General features: G+C 43.6%; 1 protein-coding gene across 1 annotated transcript in view; it reads right to left on the bottom strand.

Annotated features, from left to right (window-relative positions):
• The window catches only part of LOC146041579 (nicotinamide N-methyltransferase-like), a 29,152-nt gene extending 16,290 nt beyond the window's left edge, over nucleotides 1–12,862 (bottom strand). The window contains exons 1-2 of the mRNA XM_083161529.1: nucleotides 12,448–12,862; nucleotides 1,554–1,754 (exon numbers count right to left, since the gene is read on the bottom strand). Coding sequence (XP_083017655.1) covers nucleotides 1,554–1,754; nucleotides 12,448–12,862 — 616 coding nt within the window. The remainder of the gene's footprint in view (nucleotides 1–1,553; nucleotides 1,755–12,447) is intronic.
• Between the last annotated feature and the right edge of the window lie 6,850 nt (nucleotides 12,863–19,712).

Here is a 19,712-nt window from a genome sequence, read left to right on the forward strand (position 1 = left end):
CCCTTCAGATCACCCACTGAGCCCTGGGACTTATCAGTGGTTTTGCGATACTTGCAATCAGACCTTTTTGAACCGTTAGACTCGGTACATCTAAAATATGTCACCTGGAAGACCGTTATGCTAGTTGCATTAGCTTCAGCGCGTCGTGTTTCGGAACTAGGGGCCTTATCATGTCGGGCTCCTTTCCTACAGTTCTTTACTGACAGGGCAGAATTAAGGACTAATAGTTCTTTTCTCCCTAAGGTGGTTTCTTCTTTTCACCTTAACCAGCCGATTATCATTCCAGCTTTCACTGAAGACTCTGCTTCCCTAGATGCTGTAAGGGCATTGCGTATATACTTGGAGAAAACGTCAGCATTGCGGAAGACTGATAGTCTTTTTATTCTCTATTGTCATGAACGCAGGGGATGGCCTGCGTCCAAAAGAACGTTGGCTCGTTGGATGTGCATCACCATTAAGGAGGCCTACAGACATGCAAACAGGAACTAGATCGGTTAGCACATCATGGGCCCTGGCAAGAGGGGTTTCCCTCTCTCAGGTGTGCAGAGCTGCGACTTGGGCAAGTGCGAACACCTTTGCCCGGTTCTATAAATTCGACGCCTTTGCCAAAGCTGAAACATCCTTTGGCAGGGCTGTTCTGGGGGAATCTCAGCGCTCTCCCACCCGGGAGTAGTGCTTTGGTATTCTTCCCATACGTCATGACTCTGCAGTGTCCCCTGCTGGCCGAGGGAGAAATAAGGAATTTGGTACTCACCGATAATTCCCTTTCTCCAAGGCAGCAGGGGACACTGCACGCCCTCCCAGCGCTGTGTTCTGACCAGGTTATATAGGTTACTACATGTTCCTACAGGTTGGTCCTTTCTCAGGGGGACTCAGTTACTATGAGTATATCATTCATGTTGTTATTATGTTGGATGATTCTGTTATCTATACCTTACTTACTAACTCAGATCGTTCAGCTGATTAAATATTACATGTTGTATGTTGTATATCCTCCTCCTTCTAGTTCTTCTTGACTTGTTTCTCTTCCTCTCTCGGTCACAGTTTTACTAAGACTGGGGCTTGGTGGGGATAGAGGGGGGAGGAGCCAGCCACTTCAAAAGCATCTTAAAGTGCCGACTCCACAGCACCAACTCTATCCCATACGTCATGACTCTGCAGTGTCCCCTGCTGCCTTGGAGAAAGGGAATTATCGGTGAGTACCAAATTCCTTATTTTGTGTCTCTGACTTACTGTTCTATTAATATTTGCTCTCAAGCCAGAATCGATCAATGCAGCCAAGAATTATAGTGGCACACATACATTGTGTCCACCCCATTCATGACTGTTACATTTTATCAATATTAATAGTAATACAGTATCAATATTTTGCACTGTCATTGATAATTCACAAATTCTTTACTGAAAAAACGGTTTCTATCTTCCCTATCTGTACATATCTTAATATTATTAAATATAACCAATAAAGTTACATCTTAATGTAAAGAGTTCCCATGCACCAGAGTCTATTCCACTCTCTGTTTTTCTGATGACAATCATATTTTACCTGATACCTTGCAGCTCTGTAACCATCTTAGATGCATGAGTCCAATCAAACGCCCCAGTGCGGGTGTTCACCCATTTGTTGAGTTCCAAAATACATGATTCTCTTAATTTTAGTATAATGATATCTTTAAAAAAATTACTGACATCAAAAAGATGATGAACAAAGGATCCAACACTGATGTCAATCAAAGTTTCTCCTTTAATGTGACCTGCAGGGACAGATGAGGAGAAAAATAAATGCAATATATATATATATATATATATATATATATATATATATATATATATATATATATATATATATATATATATATATAGAATATATAGTAGTAAATGTACCCCTGTGTTTGTGTTCCAATATTTAAAGACTGAAAACTGCAAGGTTTCAAAGGAAAATTGTAGGTTGCTAAACATCTTGTTTAGTTTTGTGGACATTATGGAGGGTGATTTACATTGACTCACTAAGCAGTGAAGCTAGTGGTTAAACGCCACCCGCTGGCACTGTAAACAGCCGTCCCCTTCTCAAAAAGTATGGCTGCATTTGCATGCAAATGGATGTGTAAGCTCACACATCCATTCTCATGTGTGTTTGTACGGCTGAGAAATCATTCCATGGTCGCTGACCATGAAATGATTGTGCCACCTGTTTGCAAACGCAGACAGGGCAGTCAGCTGATGTCCTGTGAGGTCACCTGGCCGCCCAGTGCAGGCTTTTTGGCAGACCTGTGTTCACATGTGGATGCCCTGCATTTTTCTTGAAGCACCCACTGCTCTACGGCGCAGGTCTTGTCTTCTTCCAGCTGGGATAGCTCCTGAGTCCAAGTCCAGCGGAGCACACAGGACAAAGGTGCACTGCGGTGGGGATGGGACACCAGCCCCCAGCACCACCACCCTGTGCCTCTTGCTGCAGACCTCCCCGACCTGTGACTTTAAGGTACTGATCCATCCACACAGTCACCGCTGAGTGACGGCACCCTGCAGGGGACCCCATTCCCTTCCCATGAACCCTGCATGGATCCCCAAACTCTAGGTCACCCCACTGTGACCGGTATGGGTGTAGATGGTGTGCAGATGAGATTGATTTAGCCATTTAGTGCGTGTTGAGTGGGGTTGCGAATGTTGAGTAGGGAAAAGGATGGAGTAGAGAGGAAGGAGGGCTGCGCTCACTGTAATGTTGTCTACTCAATGTTATGGCTGCAAGGTTACTGCTGAAAAGACCTAGATCTCAGCTCAGGGAAAAGGATGGCCTGCGAAACTTAAAACCTGCTTTTTTCTTTCTAATGTTTCTGAGGTTGAGGCGTACAAGCGCTCTTGCACACATGTGTAGCCAAACCCCAGCACTTGTTGTCAACGCCCATGTGTACGCCCAGGTATACACTAAGTTTTGCTCATTAATCTGAACACGCCCATACAAATGCCCACATCACGCCTACTTTCCATACAATCGTTCGCAAGGCTAAAGCTGCTCGGTAGTTTGCTTGCGAATAGGTTGGTGGCTCCTTGCACATGCGCATTGTGTATGTTGCGCATGCGCAATGGTTTCATTATGTAGATAATTGCGAATTTGCATGCGAGCGTGTCAATCTGAATGAGGGCCATTGTTTGCACGAGTGCGAATTTCTATTCCCTTACCACAATTGCATAAGGGCACTGTTTTCTGCCGTTCAGCTGCCCAAAAATCTACTTGTAATCAATGTCAAAGCACTAACTTCTGAAAACATTTAGGGTGATTGGCAAAAATAGGTGGTGTAATGTGAATAAGCAGCAATATGGTGTGAATAAGGGGAACTGCGAGGAGTAACATGTGCACGTTAAATGGACACTACTGTGTGATGTAGTGTGAATAGTGTCACTATTGAGTGACGTTACATCAAAACGGGACATTATAGTGTGACATAATGTCAATAGGGGATACCATTGTACTACTGTGTGGAATAATTTGAATTGAGGGTACTATTGTGTGGACATACCCTTTTCAAAGCAAAGATCACACCTTATTTTGTGGCAAATTGTTCATTTTAAATTGCTTTGCTGGCACAGGGCACCAGTAAGGACTGCTATGGGTATGAAGTGATGGTGCTGGGAGAGGGGAGCAGGAACAGAGGTGGATCTAGTGGGGGTGCTATGGAGCACCAGCCAAAATCTTGGCTGGGGCATCAAACTGGTTAGGGTCTGCTCTGTATACAGATGGAGCCCTCCTCATCTAGCCCTTTAATAGGATTAAGTGAGTAATAGGATTACTATGCTAATACCCTACTGTATTGTTCTATGTATTGTATTGCTGCTGAGAACAATAGGATAGCCATGGCTAGCCATGATGAGCCACAACCTAAGGAACAAAGTTGACAGGGGCTCCAACTGTACATCTCATTACTACTGGAAGGTAATCCTATATCACAGCTTGTGTTTGTGTCCATCAATAAAGCAGCAAATAATTGCATATGACGCACATATACCTTAAGGTGTGTACACACGGGGCGATATGATTGCTATATTGCTAGCACTGCTACAGTCATGGGGTGGAGTGGGGGGGAGGAAAGAGACCCGAAGGCAGGAGGGAGGGAGCAGCATCACGGGGCAGGAGGAGAGAGACCCGAAGGGAGGAGTGAGGGAGCAGCAGAAGCTGCTGCTGTCACTTGGAAGGGGGAGGGACGCGAAGGGAAGAGGGAGCCCTTCTGCCGCTGATCTCCCCGGCGCTGACCTCCTGCACAGCGCCGGGGGAAGCTGCTGGTTAGGGAAGCCAATCCTGGGGCATTTTTTCAATCCCGGAATTCGGGATTGAAAAATGCCCAATCCCGGGATCCCGGGATTGGCTTCCCTACTGTTAAAAACCCACCTCGGCCGCCCCGCATATTTACTTACAGATGCGTGGTGCGGCCGGGTGGGTGGGCGAGATGGGGTGATGGAGCCCGGGCTGGTCCGCTGGTGGCCCGGTGTGCCGGCAGGTCCGCTGCTGGGCGGGCGGGCTGGTCCGGGAACAGGACGGCTGGGCGGGCTGATCCGGGGACAGCCCGGGCTGGTCCGCTGGTGGACCGGTGTGCCGGCAGGTCCGCTGCTGGGCGGGCTGGTCTGGGGACAGGACGGCTGGGCGGGCTGATCCGGGGACAGGATGGAGGCAGACAGCCTGTGCGGCCTGAGCAGCGTGACCTCTGGGTCTGGCCTCCATTCTCCTGTCTTTTGTATAATGGGATGTGATGAGTCTCTGATCTGTGCATGTATAGTAATTTGTCAGTCTTTCCTCTTTATATGGAGTAGGTAGCTATAGTCATTTACTCTCATTACAATGTTCTCATACACAGATGATGATAAAGGTATCAATATGTGCAGATATCTTATGATTAAATAATTGACTTACTCAGGTGATAATGTCACAACACTTCATAGTTTGTACATTGTGCCAGCATTATTCAGATGTTTTTCTTATTTTTATGATGAACCTTCTACACAGCATCTTATTAAGCATGGAAAGACACATTATATATTTTCTTTAATTCAAAAATAAACAGAATGTTTTGGTTGCATTGAGTTACAGCACCTACTCAGGGCCGGTGCAAGGCACCGGAGCGCCCCAGGCGAGTCGTGCTGGGGGCGCCCCGGTGCGGGGGGGGGGGGGGGGGGTGGTGTGTGTGAGGTGGGGGGTGGTACCTGTCCTACCGGCGCTGTCTATTTCAATCTGGCGGCGGAGGCAGCGGGGGTCCCTGCAGTCTATTAAAAATCACGAGCGCTATCCGCCGGGCTATGCGGAAGCGCTTCTAGTGTGAAAACTCTGGCAGCACGCTGATTGGCTGAGATCAGCGTGCGCCGTGCTGCCAGAGTTTTCACACTAGAAGCGCTTCCGCATAGCCCGGCGGATAGCGCTCGTGATTTTTAATAGACTGCAGGGACCCCCGCTGCCTCCGCCGCCAGATTGAAATAGACAGCGCCGGTAGGACAGGTACCCGGGCGGCATTTTCCGCCCTCCAGTGGCCGGCGCCCTAGGCAAATGCCTAGGTTTGCCTAGTGGTGGCGCCGGCCCTGCACCTACTTCATGCAAATCTTCTCTACCTCCTGCAAATATAGAAGCAGCAGCATTTGCAGTATTTGGAGATTGCCTTTAGCAACTACAATGCCATATGATCAGACCAGGATGTTTACTGCCATAAACCTAAGAGATCTAGTGTAATTATTTTCACAGTCAAGCGTTCCAGCATATGAGTACTACATGGCCACATTCTGGGAAGTCTGAGTTTCATGCTACAGTATTTTCATGAAAATTCCCATGTCTGGTGGTTTAATGGGTATATCTGTAAATATGAAATTAGAAAAGAATTATCAGTTTCAAGTCATAGGAGGTCATGTTGGTGGTGACGTGACCTACAGTATGTAAATATAGAGTGTAATATACTTTTATTATGGTCATGACCATTGGTCAGGTTATGTTGGATATAGTGTCCTATGTCTGTGCAAAGTGTGATAGAATTGCATCACAGTATGAGCATGTCCAGTCATCAGGTCATGTGGGGGTGTTGTGTACTATGTCTACATAGAGTAGAGATCTTCATGGCCAAGTGGTATGAGAACCTAATTCATTTATTAACAGATAATCACAGAGAGCAACCTTAGGCCCTAGATACAAAAATCAAAACAATAAACCTTGAACTAGACCCTTACACCTGGTGCATGAGTACGAAATCAATTTAACTTGGGCTTTGAGGTGAAACGTGCCGGCCATGATCTTCCCTTATGCCTAAAACCACTATTAGAAGTTTATATCAGGTAGAGGTACTGTCATCATTTTGTCCTTCCTAGACCTCCTCCTTCATGTGCGATTCTAGGACCATCTGCAACAACTAGGGCATAAAGGTGAGAGGGTGTGAACCAAATAGGCATAGTAACAGGCATAGAAACAGGCAACAGCACCACAATGCACTCCTCTTACATGTGTGATTCATTTAAATACATTTTGGTTGGGGACAATCCCGGGATCAGAATTAGCGTGATCCCGGTATCTGATTGGGATCACAGGGGTCATGATGTGCAGCACACCAGTTGTACAATGCCGTCCCTCTAAACCGCTCCCTTCTGTCTGCTTGTCATAACTACTATCTTTACATTGGTGAACTCAATCCAGGGATTGAGCATTTTCAAACCTGAATCAAAGGAATGAAAAAAATGCCCCAGGATTGGCATCCCTACTTTTGGGGAATCTTATTTTTCTCATTGCCTGGAATAGTGGCAATAAAAAGTTATAATTATTGGCTCCAATAGGAATGCCCCAAAAAGTTTAGTTAAACCAATATATGCTGAAAATAATAAGGTTTAAAATCTGGAAATAATCAACCATGATTAATGGGAGGGTACAGAAAGTAAAGCTGATATGTTGGATTGTATTGCTAAGAAAGGGGCCGTCTAGGGAGACAATATTCTAAATAATTGAGAGGGGGGTCTGGGTTTCACACCCTAGCTACTCTTTTTATGATTGGTTCTGCTACCTATCTGATAGTAGGCACTACAACACAGAAACAAGATTGCAGGTGCACCATACAGATATTACAATTATAATAAATGTGATATTTGTACATCATTACAAGGGTTTTGGCATAAAATTTAGCAATATTATGAGTCATGACCCTAACAAACATCAAGGTACTTTACTGTAGCCCCATTTGGTAGGTCACTAACATCAAAGAGGTTCACCTCCATGGCTAGAATGGAGTGTTTGGGGGTTTCCTGCACCCTGTAAGTGAAAGTCTATAATGTTAGGGTACAGCCATTGAGGTTACCTTGACATTTGGTGGGGAGGCTCATAATATTGGACAATTATATGCCAAAAACCTTCTACAGTATATTCTATATAATTATGAAATGTATTACAATTGTAATGACTGTATGGTGCACCTGCTATTTGGTTTCAAGGTTGTAAATAATGGTTGCTTTGTGCTATACTTCCAGCTGTTGGCTATTCTTTCTGTTCCTTCTCTTTTGATATAAATGTCATCCACAACAGCCAGAAAGTGACACTTTATCCATCGCTGATTGTGACCATGACAGACAGCAGAGTGTGACTCAGTCTAAACTGTCCTGCTCCCCACAGTGATTACAGTGATGGGTGGCATACTCTTTTCTTCCCCCATGATATTGCCAATGACAACAGTAATTGCAAGGATTACAGTTATTGCAAAAATACTCAGGAATGAACAGTGGGGACTCAGAAATAAAAAGGCAATTGGTCAATACCAATACCAATAAGCAGTGCCACTCCTGTACTGCAGCAGTCAGCCACTCTCATGCCGCAGCTCCACACAACATGGTGGGATATGACATATTTACATTTACACCATGTGTGCAATCTTTCTTGATACGAATTGTGAATTGAAATATATATATATATGTGTGTGTGTGTATATATATATATATATATATATATATATATATATATATATATATGGACTTGCAGTGAAATGGGGTCCCTTGGCGATGGGCTGCAAGCTTAAATGCATTGATCAATTCATGAACTAAAACCCCATTATTTATTGATTGATTATTTGAATGTTAACGTGAGTTAGTTTTTTGTAGTGAGTGCTGGGCCCCCTGTGTTTGTATTTACTAGAGTGTGTGGTCACAGGCCACTGCACCCCACCCTGGGATGTGGGTGCTGTTTGCACCCCATTCCTAGGAATGGCGAGTGTGTTGGTACTTCTGTATCTATATATATATATATATATATAATATGGACAACAATAGTAAGTTGGCGCCCTTGTTGAGACCCTTAGTAACTGGGCCTATACAGCCTTTTAACAGATTTCAAAGTAAAACGTAAAGTCCAAAGTTTATCAATATTTATTAAAATGTCTCTTTTGCCACACAGCAGTTGTGGTTGTTTCAGATCATAAAAATTCAATGATGCAATTCACAGTTCTCAGAGTAGCAAAACACAATGTTTCCAACGCGTTTCGTCCCTGCAAGGGACTTCATCAGGTGTTCGCAACTGAAAAAATTCTCATTGAAGGGATTATTCCCAAACCAGACGTTTATTTTGGTAGTTGGTCCTTTTGGATTTCTGGAAAGCACTATTATTTTAGAACCTTCTCTCACAATGGAGGATTGGTGTTGATGTGCAGTTGTGGAACTACAAGGCCCAGCATTTTGATCATTTTTAAAGTAGGTGTAAACTGATGCCATTGACAGACCTTGCTGGGCTATGTAGTTCCACAGCACCACATTAATTAGTATAACAATACCAAATAACATTGCAGTTTAAATACATTGGCATGTATGTTTCATATTGCATGTGGTGACACTTACCAGCTCGGGGTGGGCTTGCCGGCCTATCGGTATCCGCAATGTGCATCCCAGGCAGGACCTCAGGGGGGATAATTCTTTGGAGCTTCACCTCATATGATGTGTACGTTATTGTGGTGGGGCTTCCTCCGCCAGTCTTGGTGGCCTCCTCCATCTCCATGGCCATTTTCTTTTTCAGCTGCCGCTTGATGTCGTTAAACCGCTTTTTAACGTTTTTGCTTAGCGTTGACCGCTTGGGTGATGTCCTTCCACATATCACGTTTACGATGTGAGGTGGTCTTGTGCTGGTTTTTCCCCAGTAAGCAGTCATACAGGGGTATGATGGCCCGGACAAGCGCCACATTCTCCTCATAGCTGAATCGGACCTTTCTCCCACTTTTGGTGCGGCCAGCTTCACCCTCCTCCTCATCCTCTATATCTTCCACATGCATGTCAAAATCCTCCATGCCAGTGTCTTCCTCCTCCTCCTCCTCACCTCCATCTCGGACATGTGGCCCCATCCTGTAGCCAGGACCTTGCCCATACCCCTCAGCTGCTGTGGCTACAGGATGGGGATGCCAGCGGATCCTCCACCTCCTCCTGCTGGGCCTGGTCCGCCAGGGCCTGGTCTGGGGCTGCCCTTGCAGTGGCCATGGTGGCTGCCACACTGCTGCCACTCCCTGTAATGGAGGTCGACCTCACCAGTCCTCTGCTGCCTCTCCCACTGGCTCCTCTTGCCTGGCTGCTGCCACTGCTCCCTCTGCCACTGGCCCCTCTTCCTCTGGTCACACTGCCACTGCTCCCTCTGCCACTCCTCACTCTGCAACCAACACCTCTTCCTCTTCTCACACTGCCACTGCTCCTCTCCATGCTCCTTACTTCCTATCAAAGAGTGAAATGGCGCCAATGCCCCTTTATATAGGGGGTGTGATGCAGAATGGAGGGGACCTAGGTGGCCCAATAGGTTAGGGGGTTATTTGTCATGTGGAGACAGTCTTGTAAATCGCACTCCGGTTGGCCTAAAATGCGCACATGACCGGCGGAAGGAATCACACTTTTTAGTGACATAATTTCGCATCAATTCGCCGCAAATCGCACTACATCGCACTTTTTATCCTCTAATGCGCATCCCATTAAATATGCAAATTATGACTAAAAAATGCGATTTCAGAAAGTGCGAATAGCGGAGATGTGGAGTGCGAAAAATATATGCGCATTTCTCTCAGCCCATAGAATGTCACCCATGACCTCAGCACTGTGAGGCAGTAATGCTAACCATTACAACATCCGTACTGCCCCTTTAAGTGTGGCCTCTGAAACACCTCCCTAGGTAGGGAATGTAGCTATAACATTGAGCACTGGCTGTACTAAAGAGCAATGCTAGATACTCTAAATAACAGGATAATTGTTAACAGAAATAGAAGTACTACTTGCGTTTTTGCACAACTGAGGATACCAAGCAGGTAATGACACTGGAAGGGGTAGCCAGAGGTGATCAGCAAATGAGACCGGATACAAGTACAGAGCAGCCAGGGAATACTCCTCACAAAAACTGTATAACCGGTATGTGAGACACCTAAAAAGGAGTCTCCAGCCAATCATCAATCAAAGGTCCGCCCAGGTAATTAACACAGCAGCTGAAAGCTGCAACAGGTGCCGCAATGATTACAAACCCCCGGCGGCTGCCTGGCATCCCCATCGCCTAGGCAACCGCTGGGGAAGAGGAGGCACCAGTGTAGGAGGCATCCTGGCAACCGCCGAGGCGATGCCGATGGCGCGGCTCCTAACAGTATCCCCCCTTGACTATGGGGACTATGAACCCTTCGCACCAGGTTTCCATGGGAACTGCTGAAAAATGCTGCTTTAAGACTGGGAGCATGCAGTAACCTCTCCGAAACCCAAGACCTCTCTTCATCACCATAATTCTTCCAATGCGCCAGGAACTTGAGTTGCCCCTGGACCCGTTTGGAATCCAGATTTATTTCTACCAGAAACTCTTTCTGACCCTGGACTATGACTGGTTTACTTTTTTTGAGCTTGGGCAACCCCAAATTTAGCAGAAAAAATTACCGGTTTAAGGAGAGAACAATGGAAGACATTATTGATTTTTAACGACTTGGGCAGTAATAATTGAAAAGATACTGGATTAACTCGCTCCAGGATTAAAAATAAGCCAAACATTTTTGGACCAAGCTTCGGAGTTGTCTGACGGAGTTTGATATGTTGAGTGGATAACCAAACTTTCTGACCGACTCTGAAGTCTCCTATGTTTATCAAAGAAATTCTTTGATCGAAGTGAAAGCTGCAACAGGTGCCACAATGATTACAACCCCCCGGTGGCTGCCTGGTGTCCCCATTGCCTAGGCAACCACTGGGGAAGAGGAGGTGCTGGTGTAGGGAGGCGTCCTGGCTGCCTGGCAACTGCCGAGGCGATGCCGTCCCTACCTGGAAGTTCGGGACCAGAAGTAGAGTGACGTCCTGGTTTCTTAGCAACAACCGGGGCGCACACTCCGGGTCCCGGCACTGGAGCAGGAGAGACAATGGATCCTAACAGCGATGCAATATTTCATTGTATAAACACCCATGCTATGAGATATGATGGATGCTTCCTTTTAAAAGCACCCATGCCATTTTTTCACGTCACCCCCACTATCCACGCCACCCCGAAGCGTGGCGAGCACAGCGTAATGTGTCCTCTGACCTTTTCATATCCCCACTATCCACGTCAGCGTGGAGTTGATTTTATAAAGTGTGGCGAGCACAACGAGCCACAGAGCCCGAAGCGTGGCGAGGGGACGCGGAATACATATAAAGTAGTCTCCGTCCACTTGCCACGATTCGGGCTTGCGGCGCTCGCCACACTATTTAAAATCAACTCCGCGCCGACGTGGATAGTGGGGGGTATAAAAATGTCAGAGGACGCGTTCCGCAACCCCTCACGGGACTCACTGCGCTTGCCACGCTTCAGGGTGGCGTGGACAGTGGGGGTGTTTTAGAAACACATTAACACCTGCAATATCATATCTCTGACACATTAATGATGACATGTGTTAACAAATAACTGTAATTTACTTAAATAATTATAAGGAAAAAGCATAATGAATTAATCACAGTAATGGCAATAAATAATGATAAGAATAACAATCAATCAACTTACAACATTACAACATTAATTACTAAAAATCATGAAAGCAAACATATTCCAAAACAGTCAATCTGTAAGTGCTCGAAGTATGCGTTGAAATGGGTTATCACCACCCAAAGTCTTTCGCCACATAAACTCCTGCAAATATGATTGGAGCTGGTGGCGTGCTGTTCCTCTTTGGCGCTTATTGCACCATTTGCATGCGCCCCAAAGTCTCTCCACATTTTGGGTATGAACCCCTGTGACTGGATCAATGAAATTTAACCTATGGTTTACTTGTGAATGCTGATAACCAGCCAGTTCCAGCTGTTCAGTGCTGTACACCCTCCAGCAGTCCATATAAATAGTGGTGCCTGGCTCAATAATTTCAGTTATAGCCGCCATCAAAGTGGTGGCATCACATCTGGGTACCATGGTGAGGAAACACTGTCCAGTTTGGCGACAAATTCCCCCCAAAATCCACTGCTGTGGTAACATACAGCTGACATTGCTCTTACGCTTTACAAACAAGCTCTCATCGACCTCCACGATGAGCCCTGGACCACCGATACGCCGCTGTGGCTGCACCATGAGGTCCATGGTGAAGGCCTTCCTCATCCATCTGTTATACAGGACCACTGTCTTCTTTGATATTTCCAGCTGTCGCTCACAGTCGTCAATGGAGGTGAGCTCCTGGGCCCACGAATATATGAAGCGCACCAAGGTGACAAAGGATAAGCGGCACCCTGGAAACCAGTGGGCCGCTCTGTGGCTCACCTTTAGACAACATGCTTTCACATGGCACCGCCAATTACACTCCTTCACTGACAGCTGCATAGCGTGCCCAATAGCGCAATTCTGCGTCAGTGGAAGGAGATTATGCTGCTGGAAGAAGTGGATAGCCTCCTCCTCCATCTGAGGCAAGCTGAACATGTTGATAATACAGCCATTTCTGATACTTGCGATACTTCACCAGTAGCTCTAAGGGATGCTTCTATTCCTGTCAGAAAATCACCTCAGAATAATTCTGAGAGGATCTGACAGGGAGCGGGAACGGGAGCAGTACTGAAATCGCATCGGATGCCACTAAAATGTGACATGCGATGCGATTTCAGTATGGTACCATACGTAAGGAAACTGGGCGCCGTGATAATACACAACGACCATAATTCTATCTGCCCTTGTTATATATTCCCCCCCCCCCCTGCAGTGCACATGGTTTTATCCATTTTAGAAGGAATTTGCCTCTAAGAGTGAACCAGAGTAAGGACCTATGTGTCAATAATAATAAAAAATATATAAAAGTGATAAGAGGAATGGCTGAACATCATTGTGTCACTGACCTGCCAATTGTCGGAAGCCACCCATCCCCTCAAGGGAGCAAAGGAATAACAACCAAACAACAATGCTCCCCCAGTTGGCAGGTTGGACAGTGACAACTCAATGCAGGAACGGAACAATATCAACACTTTCTTTCAAGCGGCTGGTGACAACGTTTCGGTTTATTAAACCTTTATCAAGATCAACAAATAAACAAATACCCTGATCCCTCACCATGCTCCGGGATCACTGTCTCTGTCTTCCGGGATCATCTGCATCATCCGTATGCGCGGTGCGTTTCAAGATGCTTCATGATGAGGTCACAGACTCTGTGACCAGCGGCTCCCTGCTTCCAGATACGAATGGCGCGTTACCCAGACAACACATCAAAATAAACAATATCCAAATACATTAAAACCTGGCATGTCTACACAGCATAAGAGGAAACACAGTATAACATAAGTATATACAAATTCCTGCACAGATGCCCTGATATATACTGCTACAGCATGTGAAACCCAGTTAAAGTACAGGCAAAAAATATACAGTAATCAGTAAGGACGCAGCAGGCCAAAAGCAGCACAATAACTAAATCGAACAATGTACGAAATGTACAAATCCTATGTATACCAGTGCAATCTGCTGCAATAATAATATATAGATTATGGCATTTGACCTTCAACTCCCAACAAAAGTCCATCTGGGGGACACTGTTCTCAATTTAAAGATCCATGCTGAAGCAAGATCTTGGCTCTATCGCCTTCTGTCAGTTTTTTGGGAATCTGCTCAATAATTTTGCAATGCCGAGTAGACAAATCCATGTCCAAACTCACGAAAATGGAATGCCACAGGTTTCTCTGCTTCCACTTTTTTGCCACTCAGAGTGATGGATAGACGACCTGTGCAGAGCCATTCTCTCCTTAAACTGCTTTGTGGTCTTCCCCACATAGAGAAGGCAACAAGGATACTGGATGATAAACCACGAAAATGGAAGCACAGTGCAAAACCTGTCTAATAGGGATCCTACTCCCTGTGTGATTGTACCTGTAGCAGTTTATTTTTTTGGCAAGAAAATTAATCGTCTGTGGGGGTTTGAAAATGGAAATATCATTGTGTACGAACCAGTCTTTTAGATTTCGCAGTCTAGAATAAGTGGGCATCAAGGAATTATCTTTCAAGGATTTGATATCTTTATCCAAAGTGAAAACCGACCATAATTGTTTGACCTTCTTGTTAATTAGACTGGTAGTGGAGTGATACACTACTTTTGGACAAATGATCATTTTTTTCTTTTTCTATTGAGCATGTTTTCATTTGGGTTCTAAGGCCTTTAATCTAGGGATTGCTAAAGCTTTTCTTTTAGCCTTCAAGAGGTCTGTTACAGCATACCCACATTCCAAAAACAAGTCAATTTCCCCCTCTGTCCAAATCAACAAGTCAATTTCCCCCTCTGTGTTAATGATATTATCTGAAATCTGATGAATCCACAAAAAAACTGAGAGAAGGGTAACCCCTTTTTTATGGAAATAGGGTGGGAACATTGGAAGTGGAGGATGGTATTCCTGTCTGTTTCTTTTTGAATAGACTGGTATGTAAACAATGGTAAACAATCCTGGATGCAAATACATACATCCAGGCAGTGCACCTCAACTGCACTGATGTAAAAGAAAAGTCTTTAAAGTCAAATTGAGCAACTCAATAAAAAAATCAATATCAGGCCCTCTACATCGCTGATTGTCAGACAGAAGTCTACTTGCAGCCTGCACACCAGCATCATGTTGGATGCTGGTGTACAGGCTCACCATTTCAATTTTTCCAACAATTGGGAGTCAATTGTGGTAAGGCCTGAAGCTTGGTAATAAGCATCATAGTGTCCTTCAAATAGGTAGCTTGCGCCTCTACCACAGGCTAAAAAGAGTCCAGATATTGCGAAAAGGTATAGTAGATGGAATACCTTGCCGGTATGATTGGGCGACCTGGTGGGGTAACAGGATTTTTGTGCAGCTTAGGTAATGTATAAAGCACAGGGGCTACAAGGTTGGTTTGATAAAAATGCTCTTCAGATGACCTCCGAAATTATGTTGTCTGCTAGCGCCTGGCGTAGCACAATTCTTTTTTGAATTGTACCGTGGGGTCATCATCCAAACGATGGTATACCAAGGTATCCTCTGATTGGCGACATATCTCAGAGTGGTGCTGCTCAATATGGAGAAAAAAACTTCACAAAGGTGAAGAGAGGGCACTGTTGAGGTGGGGTGTTTTGTTAGCAGCTCACACACTGGCAGTTGTCAGCCCCCTGAAGATTGGTATATGTAAAATAGAAACAAAGGGTGGTGGAGCGCTTTCTACTATTAAAATGAAAAATATATAATCACTAAAAAAGGGTTTGCTCAATTGGGCATCACAGTATAAAAAAATTGTTTAATAAAATAGCATAATCTACAGATCATATTACATATAAAGTGAATAAAGTATAAATGAAAATAAAAATAATAAAGAATAAGATTGCACTTCAATAAACTTCAATAAAAGAATAGTTGGATGGAACATATACTTAGAATATGCCCCGCTTGTTCCTAGTATGCTCTCCTGCAATTGTTGTAGTACCCAGATGTTATTTCGCAATCCTGGTTTGGTGGGTGTCCATGAACCTGACTGGATGCTTTGTACCTTGTAAGGTGGAATGATGGCCCTATCAAGGGCATTTGGTGTAGGCTCCAAGTTGTTAGCAGGTCGTGGTATCCCAAATATAATTGTCCAGTGGTTATAGTGAAAAGTAGGAGTCCCCAATGCAAAAGGTATTTTTATTTTTTATTGTATTATTTTATTATTTATTTATTTATTTTTTATTTCATTTCCATGTTTAGTTTTATGTTTATTCTCATTTATTAGTATTAATTCATGCATATCATACTCACTGCATTATCATTATTATTATTATGTATATAGTTATGTAATCACGTGTCTTTCTAGTTTAATAATATTGAGATAAGTAAGTCACATGTCCCTCCCCCATTCCAATATCCTTATTCTTGTATAATTAGTACCTTAATACATAATAAAGACCATTCTATATATAGATCGACATTGTGTTTACAGGTCACTATAGTAACCGTCTGATGAACAGCAATTCATGTAAATTTCTATAAAAAAGTTATACCTCTACTCTACAAGTATTCCACGAATGGCATAACATACTAATGAGTATCCGTAGATTATTTTGATTGTCTAAATTTGAGATAGATTGTCTATATTTGAGATGAATTAGCCGCCGCTGACAGACTGTGAATCATACACTAGCCGGAACCCGGAAGTATGATGATTTCTGGTTGCCTTCCAGCCTCGAAAAAGACGGAGATGCACGGAGTTAGTGAACCCGCCTCATACATCCTGCCGCCCTTGATTATTATACCCATCATCATATCCATTATCTATCCTATTAAAGGATATACATGCTACTGTAACCTTTCTATCAGCGGCCGACATAGATAAAATATACATGCTTTCCACCGACCGGAAGTTGGACGCGGCGTGCGTTCCAACTGCCGGAAGTGGAACGCAGATTGATGCTCTATGAATTTTTATGTGTTTTTATTGAATGTTTATCAAATTATTATTTAGGACTGCCTCCTATATTCAAGTTAGCAAATATTGAATATTAAAAAGAATGAAATTAGTACATTTAAGGTTATTGTAATAAGATCAATTGAGTAATTGAGGCACTGTTTGATGATGCACTTCCTGTTCAATGGTATATAAACCTTGGTTCAGCATAGAGTGGTACACCTTTGAAAAAGTTGTCCCAGGATGACAAAAATTGTCAGCCTACACTCTCAGTATGGACTTGGACCCACTTGATACCCCACTTGGACCAGCTCTCCACCACCCTTTTGCATTGGGACTCCTACTTTGCACTATAACCACTGGACAATTATATTTGGGATACCACCACCTGCTAACAACTTGTAGCCTACACCAACTGCCTTGATAGGGCCATCATTCCACCTTACAAGGTACAAGGCATCCAGTCAGGTTCATGGACACCCACCAAGCCAGGATTGCAAAATAACATCTGGGTACTACACCAATTGCAGGAGAGCATACTAGGAACAAGCGGGACATATTCTAAGTATACGGTCCATCCAACTATTCTTTTATTGAAGTGCAATTTTATTCTTTATTATTTTTATTTTCATTTATACTTTATTTACTTTATATGTAATATGATCTGTAGATTATGCTATTTTATTAAACCACTTTTTATACTGTGATACCCAATTGATCAAACCCTTTTTTAGTGATTTATATATTTTTCACTTTAATAGTATCAAGTGCTCCACCATCTTTTGTTCTGGTGCTGCTCGATGGCTTTGTCGGCAGAGCAGATTAGAGCAGATTATTATTGATTGATCTTCACTAAAACCTTTGAAAGTGTCCATATCCTTTTGTTCTGAAATGACTGTGATGATTAGATACCGAGGATATGGACTTTCCTTGTTCCTCTACCCATCTTGTAAAACACTTGAGGGAAATATTGTTGTTCAGTGGATCAAATGTAGAATGTGGGCGAAATCTAGATACAGGATCATTGGAATCATTTGACAAAGTAGATGAAAAGTGCTCTTTAAGACGTAGATTGCGCCCCAGTCTGTAGGTATCGACTTTGCATTGGAAATTGGCAAAAGGGGAGGACGGAATGAATGACAGCCCTTTACTCAGAATGGTCATCTCTGCCTCTGATAGTGTTGTTTTAGATAAGCTGAAGATTAATTCCCTTTTTTGACCTTGACTTTGTTTTTTCCTGAGCCTCCCCTGCGAGTTGATCGTCGTCTTTTGGGACTCGCTTTGCGCGGGACTGCACCGTTAAAAGGGGGGGGGGGGCTTTACATAGTTGGAAGAAAGTGGATGAACATTATAACTGGGGGATGAAAAACCTCCACTGGATGTCTCAGTGTCTTCTGCTGGTCTTCGTGCTCTGCATCGAGCAAAGGCTTTCCTTCTCCCTTCTGGGTTATAAACCCAGGGATACACTCTGTTTTCCAAGCAATCGCACTGTACTGTTTGGAGTTTGTCACGTTTGAATTTGACTAATTATTTTTTCTATCTATTTGTACCAGCAATTTGACTTCCTTATTTTGCTGCTTTTAGCCTGCTGTGTCCTTATTTATTACTGTATACTTTTTGGCTGTACATTAACTGGGTTTCACATACTGTAGCACCAGTGCATCTGTGTGGGAATTTGTATATGCTTATGTTATAATGTTTTCCCCCTGTGCTGTGCAGACATCCAGGTTTTTAATATTTTTGTATATTGTTTATTTAGATGTGTTGACTGGGTAACCCGCCGTCCGTATGCGGAAGCGGGGAGCCGCTAGTCACAGAGTGTGTGACCTCAGCATGAAGAGTCTTGAAACGCATGGCACGCACGGATGATGCAAATGATCTCAGAAGACGGAGGCAGTGATCCCGGAGCGTTGTGAGGGATATAAGGTCAGTGTATTTGTCTATTTGTTGATCTTGATAAAGGTTTAATAAACCGAAATGTTGATTGATTGAAGTCCCTTGGCTGTATCATTTACTTGAAGACCCGTGGAGTGCCATTCCCCCCCTCCTGGAACTTGTATGTATATATATATATTGTTCCATTGTCCGTGCAGATATAGAGATTGTCTGGTTAGCAGACTCTAGAAAATGCAATTAGAACATATATATATTTTATTACTGAGTTGCTAACTAAAAGGTATAGAGTTGGTAATCATAATATGGTTTTAAATGAGTAAAATAGTAAATTTGCTTCAGGAATATGAAATTATTATCGATATGAGAGTGATATAAGGAGGAGGCCAAACTCCCCTTTTACAATAACAATACACATAAAAGTAAAATTAAAAAGTAAAAAAAAATTGTTGTATTTCTCTTACTCTACTTCGCTTACCTTACACTGTAGGGAGAGAAAACGTATCTTTTCCCATGATAATAAACTTTTTCCACAACAAACTTTCAAGAATTACACTTCAAGTTTTAATCAAAGGAGTAGCGTACCCCTACTAACAGTAAGTCAGATGTGTTTCTTTTTAGATGTCACAATACTGGTAATTCCCCTGATCCTGGATGTGATGGTGCTCTAGTGTATATGTAAAGTAGTAAGAATTACCACAGTGAGAAAAGCCTCTTCTTATAAAAATGCTGGCATATTTTTTGAGTGAAGGGAAACAACCACCACCTTGTGATTTTTTTATGGGGACGCCTTTTAAGATTTAGTGTACCTAACTTACAAAACGTGGTCGGCAACAAATGCACATAATGGTTTCTTTGGTTTAAAATGCAGCTTGTTAGGGTTATGGGCATACCATTAATCACAATGCTACAGCTGCAGCCCATAGATTCCTTGGACTGTGCATGTGCAGAACCGAGGCCAATACTACACATGTGCCAGTCCCGGTGCCTGTCATCTGCAGCGTAC

Source organism: Crinia signifera, chromosome 19, assembly GCF_055691185.1.
Source record: "Crinia signifera chromosome 19, ASM5569118v1, whole genome shotgun sequence".
Taxonomy (NCBI): Eukaryota; Metazoa; Chordata; class Amphibia; order Anura; family Myobatrachidae; genus Crinia; species Crinia signifera.